The 7,022-nt window shown below is 44.4% G+C and overlaps 1 protein-coding gene across 1 annotated transcript; it reads right to left on the bottom strand.

Annotated features, from left to right (window-relative positions):
• Positions 1-1,067: 1,067 nt before the first annotated feature.
• On the bottom strand, positions 1,068-4,472 carry LOC104159532 (tetraspanin-9-like; the record flags this gene model as incomplete). The annotated part of the gene is made up of 3 exons (XM_009697466.1): positions 4,266-4,472; positions 2,829-3,020; positions 1,068-1,142 (listed from the first exon to the last, which is right to left on the bottom strand). Coding segments are annotated over exons 1-3 (474 nt in total), but the record flags the coding sequence as incomplete, so codon positions are not given.
• Between the last annotated feature and the right edge of the window lie 2,550 nt (positions 4,473-7,022).

Below are 7,022 nucleotides of genomic sequence, written 5' to 3'. Positions count from 1 at the left end.
TGTGCAACTTGCTGTAGGTGAACCTGCTTTGGCAGGGGGTTGGACTGGATGATCTCCAGAGGTCCCTTCCAACCCTGACCGTTCTGTGATTCTGTGAAAGTTGGAGTGCCTAGCAGGAGATCTGGTCCTATTTCTTGTATAAATTTCAGCTCATGCCTGGAGTCCTGGATGCAAGTAGGAATGTACCTTAGCTCTGACAGCAGTGAGCTGGCAGCAGAGAAAGGATTATGGGTCCTGGTATAGAGGTCAACTATATTATAAGATCTGTTTCATCCCTCTTTGACATCCCATTCAAAATCAGAAGTTCACCCCAGTTCCCTGAAAGTGGCAGGCATCATAATGACAACCTGGGAAGAGATAAAAATCTGGTAGAAGCTCAGTTTTAAAATCAGTCTGGACATGCTCACACTGTAAGGCTCTGTCCTGTGTTCAGCAGAGTTCTCCAGTTCCCCAAGGATTTTTCCTGTCTTACCTATCTGACAGGCCAGGAGTTATGCCTACTTAACTTAGTGTCTACTAGATAGCAGATTTCACAGATAGGCTTTATGAGAAGCTGCCTCTTGATCTGCTCCGCACCCTTGTCAAACTCTCTGGGACCCCCCAGTCAAGTGAGACAGCTGGTGGCATCTGGAATGACCTGTGAATATCCCAGGCCTCTCTCCTCCAGGGCTGTTCAAGGGTTGGCCCTAAGAAGCTAACCAGGTCTGAAGTAGGATGTCCCACAACCCAGGTCTACAAGATGATCAGCTTCTTGCAGAGACATCAAACAAATATGTTGAAGGCTATCTTAGTTTTTAGGAGAAGACTAAAAGGGAGGCCCTGGACCATGGTTTTATTTCAGTGAGGAAACTGTAAAGCTCAGTGGGTTCTTCTCTCTTGTTTGCCCTCTTCATCACTTCCTCCTCCCCCTGCAGAAGCAGCTTACAGAAAACAGCCGAGATCTCAAGGTTAAACCTTCACCAAAGTGAAGAGCAAGGAGAACCCACATACCTCCATCAAACAAAAGCAAACTGAACCTGGTTTACATGCTAGTACAGATAATTAATCTATATGGTATATTTGCTTACCTTGTCCATATAAACAAAGAACAAAATGAGTAATATCAGCTCTGCCAGGAGAATTATCAGCAAAACGATGAAGAACTAGGACAAAGAAAAAACAGTCAGTGTACATACGCTTGCCAACGAGAGAGCAAACCTGGGGCTGCTAGAAACTCGGAAGACGACAGGCCTTGTCCTCTAAACCTTTCCTTTACTGCCAAAAACATGCAAGTTTGATTTCAAACTGATCAGGCATATTGATACTATATTTCCACTAAAGCTCCTGTAGGTCTTTACACCAATGAGGAAGCTCACTGCCTAGCATTCTCTAAATCTTAGGCTTTGCCCTACTACCAGCTTGCAGGTTTCAGCAACGCTTTTGTCTTGCTTTTTTGTGACTGCTGTCACAGCACGCAGCCCTGGTAGTCTCTTTCCTCCACACAGACTACAGAACAGATGCTAAACCCATTACCACAAAGATCAATGTGACATGCCTCAGGAGTGATTCCCCAGCAGGTGGGCTTTAACCACATCTTTTAACCACATGGAATAGTCATTATACTAATCAGCACTTCTATTCCCAATGCTCTGTAGTTGAAATCTCTCTCTGCAGGGGCATCCCAAGTGTGGGCTCCAGTACTTTCTCACTACTTTCCATGCCCACCAGTTGCCTTTCTGTACTAGTGGACTGCCTCCATAGGCATGGCATCCCCCCCTACAGACACTGGGGGATATGGAGTACGCAGTGCAGTAAGCTCTCCAGTTGGAAACTCAATGATAGTATAAAAAGACTTTTGCAGAACCTTGTAAGGATATAAACACTCTTAAAAAAAAACTCCAAAGCAACCCAACCAAAAATTCAGATGGTGTTGCAGTTTGTGTGGATGAAGGACATAGGCCTCATTACTATTCTCCGTTTGCTTTCCTAGCTGTACAACATACAAAACCAAGCAGCAGATAGGAAAAAACACATGCACAGTTTAATTCTCTGAGGTGGTCCAGGGAATGCTGCCCAGCTATTTCCCGACACCACTTAAAGGAAGACTTGTACACAAGGAAAACTCACATGCTCCTTAATGTCGCAGGACCTGTGATTTATAAGCTGTGACTGAACTGGAAGCTGTCTGCTTTAAGAGCCCTCCTCTCCCCTTCTGCCACAATGCCTCGCTCCTCGGGGTGGGGAGAAGCTTGATGAAGCCTCCCGGGCTTATGCAAGAGGAGTGACCCACATTGTGTTTTCTGAGAGGAGTTCCCAACCTCTGCGCTTCAGTGCTAGACAAAGACTACCAAGAATCAGATTATGGTTTTTTATTGGTAAGGCCTGGCAGAGACCTTAACTTCTTAACTTTGGGTCAGGTGGTTTCCACCAACCTTTGACAAAGGCCTTAGATAAGGGCCAAGTAGAAAATAGCTGTGAGAAGCTTTGAGTGGCATCCGAAAGCAGCCGTGCTTAAGAGTTTTCAGTCAATCCTTCTAACAGACATTTCCAGAAGGGCTGTCCAGGTTCATCGTACAGCTCATGTTTAACCATTCAGAGGTAACGGGTATTAATTTGCTTTGCTATATCTAATACATTAGGGCACACAATAACAAGGGCACATTTGCTAACACACTAACGGTATCACCATAACCAAAGCTGTGGGATGTCATACTGCAAGCATACAGAAAATTGAAAGCCAAGAGCAATGTTACAGTGAGCCACAAGACTATTCTGCATTGGTCGTTTAAAGAAAATAATAACAAAGCAACAGTCACTGGTCCTAGTGAAAAGAAATATTGATGTCTTACACTCAACAGGAGGCACTTGTTTTCCTTGATAGCACCTAGGCAGCCCAGAAAGCCGGTCACCATGATGACTGTGCCAATGGCAATGACTAGGTTGGCAGCTGAAAGTGACGGAAAGCTAGGAGAAAACGTGGCGAAGTTTCCTTGCGACACTGACAGCCAGATGCCCACACCCAGCAGGCCACAGCCACATAACTGCAGAGAGATAAACAAAAGAAAGGTTTCACCATTAAAATAAATGTCACTGTCTCTACCCCCCCCTCCCCACTCTGAAAGGAAAGAATTTCTCAAGCAAATTCTCAGGTAAGTGTTCTGCAGTAAAGCTCTCACTGGCTTGGTGCTGAAACAAAGTGAAACTACATGTTCGTACCTAGACTTGGTCATGTCACCTATACTTATAAATCTAAGATGGCAGAACTCTCTTTTTAAAGACTCAGCACATGAAACGGGGACTACCCATTGATGTCCCAACAGCACAATCCAATGCAATTTTTCTGGAGGAAGACAGAAAACTTTATTTGAAAGAACGCTCCATTGCACTTATTTCTGCAGTCATCTACAATGTCTCAGAGTATCCAGCCCCAAGCTTCCTCATCCTAGAGCAAGCAAGGAAGTCCCAGAGATAATTACAATCAATAATATCATTTCAATAAGTATTTGTCATAAAATGCCCAGTCCCAGTGGCCAGGTTGGGTTTCAGTATGAGTTCCCATAACTTTACTGTTGTTTGCCAGTGTTCAATATAACAAAAATCAGATTTCTAGGTTTATTATCTACAGGAAGCTCAACTTCTGCTCCTCTCCGTCAGTGAGAGAACCTGAAGGAAACGGAAAGCTGCTAATAAAACTTAAAATTAACTTCACTGTGCTTCTCACTCTCAACAATACCATGTCTGGTTAAGGAAATAAGGTTTCCCACCCTAAGTCACGGGGCAGGTCTTCAGAATAACGGCTAAGTGTTGCACTACAGGGGGCCTAAAAGCTGGCCATCTTTTTGTATTTTGCTCCAATTTACTTGGACCACTGCACCAGAAAAACAAAACAGCACCTAATCGTTACTCACAGCGATACCCCAAAGCTGCTGCTGCTCACCTGTCAGCAGTGAGGCACAAGAGGAACGCAAGTTCTTGCCACCTAGTGGGATCGTCACACCCAGCCCACCCCGTTGTGCTCGCATAAACTCACGACTTTTACTCTAACTGGAAACTCAAGATCAGAGAACAGTATCTCCACTAAAATAGGGTTCAATCCTGCCTTGTGATGAGCACTAATTTGGCATGATGAAGAGCTACAGACCTAACTTTTTGGCCACTTCCCTCTGAGGTGATTTTACCAGCAGGTCAGATAGTTCTGGGTACAACTGGCTCCTTTTGGTGTTGCTGCTTCACCGAACACAAAAGAAAAACTAGAATGGTATCTTCTTGCGTTCATGTCACCTTACCATGACATAAGCATGAGTCAGGCTTATGTTTCCATAATCATATGCATGGTTATTTTCTTTTACTTCCCCTGTGACCCTCCTGTCCCCGCTGAGCCCCTTTCCTAGTTTGCTTGAAGCTTTTGAAACTGCTTTGCATCTAGGGAGATTCACCAGTTGGATGAAGACTTGTGACCAGGAGCAGGCCTTACGCAAGATGCTCACAGGCATTCCCACGGGAGGCCGAGTAAAGCACCTCCCAATGTACCGAGTCCACAAGAACAAACGTCATGCAAAGCATAAAAATATAGGGTTGTGTAGGTAGAGAAAGAGAATAAGAGATGGAGATGAACTATACTGCATTGGTGGTTACTTCCAGGCCCCCTTGCACCTAAGCATTAGCTTAGAAATTTGGACAGCCCCCCCCCCCAACTGTCCAAAGCTCACAAGCACATGCATTGGGTAACACAGAGGGAATTTTCCACATTCTTCTAAGGAGGCTGGGAAGCACCCCTGTTTCCAAAACTCAACACGCAATAACGCCACAGAGGGAACTGGGGAGGCTTTGTGTCACTGGGTATGGATAAATGTCACATCATCTATTTCCTATAACAGAGCAACATGAGTGCGTGTCACAGGAAAAAGTCAAACAGCTACTATCCCTACGAAAAGACTGGTACAAAACATACAGACATGCATGTGGCAGGAAAAGACTACAGGATTTTCATCTCTTCCCCAAAATCTTGACGTGATTTTGCATTGCCTTTCATGGTAAGTCAGCAAGGTCAATGTGAACTTAGAGTAGTAGAGAACATGGAAGGGGGGGGCATGCGAAACAGCAATCTCCTGATCATATCCTACCGCAGGACCCAGTGAACACCACCACGGGTTTAAAATGTCTGCCGCTACTATCCCTACGAAAAGACTGGTACAAAACATACAGACATGCATGTGGCAGGAAAAGACTACAGGATTTTCATCTCTTCCCCAAAATCTTGACGTGATTTTGCATTGCCTTTCATGGTAAGTCAGCAAGGTCAATGTGAACTTGGAGTAGTAGAGAACATGGAAGGGGGGGGAATGCGAAACAGCAATCTCCTGATCTCCTGCCGCAGGACCCAGTGGACACCACCACGGGTTTAAACTGTCTGCCGTTCATAGAATCAGTCACCCTACTGCTCCTGCTTTAAATTTCATCTACTCTGTCCTTGAATCGCTGCAGTTTTGGTGCCTCAAGCCCTCCCAGGAATCCACTCTGTGGCTCAGGTGCCGTTAGATGAGAACTGCAGGCAGTTGCTCAGGCTGAGAGCTTGATGGGTCAGGAGATTAGAAGCAGCTCTCACCACACAACATTCATTTAAAGTTTTAAATGGCATTTCTAAGCTGCAAGGGTTGTACACTGCCAATAGCTGATGGCGCTTCAATCGATGACTTCATGACACTCCGTGGATGAGACTGTAAATGTTTCCAAAGAAGTTTCTACCAAAGACTGAAATTGTTCAGTGTAACTTTCCTTCAGAACCTGAATTCAGACTTCAAAGGTTATTCACAAATGTGTTCCTTGGACTTTCATACTCTTATTAGGCTCAGAAATCACAGCCCTAGCTCAAGTGTTTTGAAAGAAGGCATTGAATTCTGGAATCATCAGGCCAAAAGCAATAGATCATTGCAGATAAACAAGGTGGTGGTAAGAGCAAGATCAGGGCAAAAGGCTTACAGAGGAAGGGCAAGTAAAGGACAAAAAGGAGCACGTGCAGTAAGTAGAAAGATCAGCCCACGAAGAGTTGCACCTCAGCATCCAACTCCGATTATGAGGACAGTAGCAAAAGAGGGAGAAGAAAGAAGCCCTTTTCGAAAAAAAAACAACAGCACAATCCTTGAGATTGGGTCTAGAAGAGAAAGGTGGTAGGAAATTGCTATCACACCTCAGCATCCAACTCCGATTATGAGGACAGTAGCAAAAGAGGGAGAAGAAAGAAGCCCTTTTCTTTTGAAAAAAAAAAAACAGCAGCACAATCCTTGACAAGAGATTGGGTCTAGAAGAGAAAGGTGGGTAGGGAATTGCTATAGAAGGCTCATGTTTATGTTTATTTAGAGAAATTTAGAAGCAGCTAATTGCTTAGATGAGGGAAGGGAGAGCTACCTTCAAGTGTAGGAAATCAGGAAAGTGACAGGCCCACTGGTGCTCCATGGGATGGACATGAAGATAGAAAAGGACCAAGAGCAGAAGGAGAACCACAGCTGGAGAGCAGAAAAATGGAGAGATGGCCTCTGTCCCTCTGACAGGGTCTCAGTTCAGGAGTCCCTCTATATACACTTCCATATAAACTTTTTACGTCTCAAAGTAGGATTTCTCCATCCTCAAATGACACTGAAAGTTCAGACTACATAAAAAATCAGGTGATGGAGGGACTATTAAAGACCAAGGCTGATCTATGCAAACAGGATTATCTACAGTGACTGAAGGGAGTAAACAGGAAGACTTGCAAGAGATTTGCTCAAAGACATGACAACCCAAAGCCTTCCACCAGGTGGCATCCCAGACCAAACAGCACTCACAGCTGAAGTCAAATTTCATTTTTCTCCTCTCCAGAGCTCCTCAATTTTTGTGCTTTCTTCCCAGTTTTTATCTCTGTCATTCTGCTGAGTAGCAGTACTGTTGATGCTAAAATTTTTGCTTTAAACCTTAGGTGCCAGGGCAAATGCTTTTTTTCACTCAGGCTTCTTAAAAAAAATCCCAAATAATTCCACTGACTTGGGACTTAATTGCATACAACCATA

The sequence above is a fragment of the Cariama cristata genome, unplaced genomic scaffold (assembly GCF_000690535.1).
Source record: "Cariama cristata isolate BGI_N322 unplaced genomic scaffold, ASM69053v1 scaffold18103, whole genome shotgun sequence".
Lineage (NCBI taxonomy): Eukaryota > Metazoa > Chordata > Aves > Cariamiformes > Cariamidae > Cariama > Cariama cristata.
This window is presented reverse-complemented; position numbering and strand designations above follow the sequence as displayed.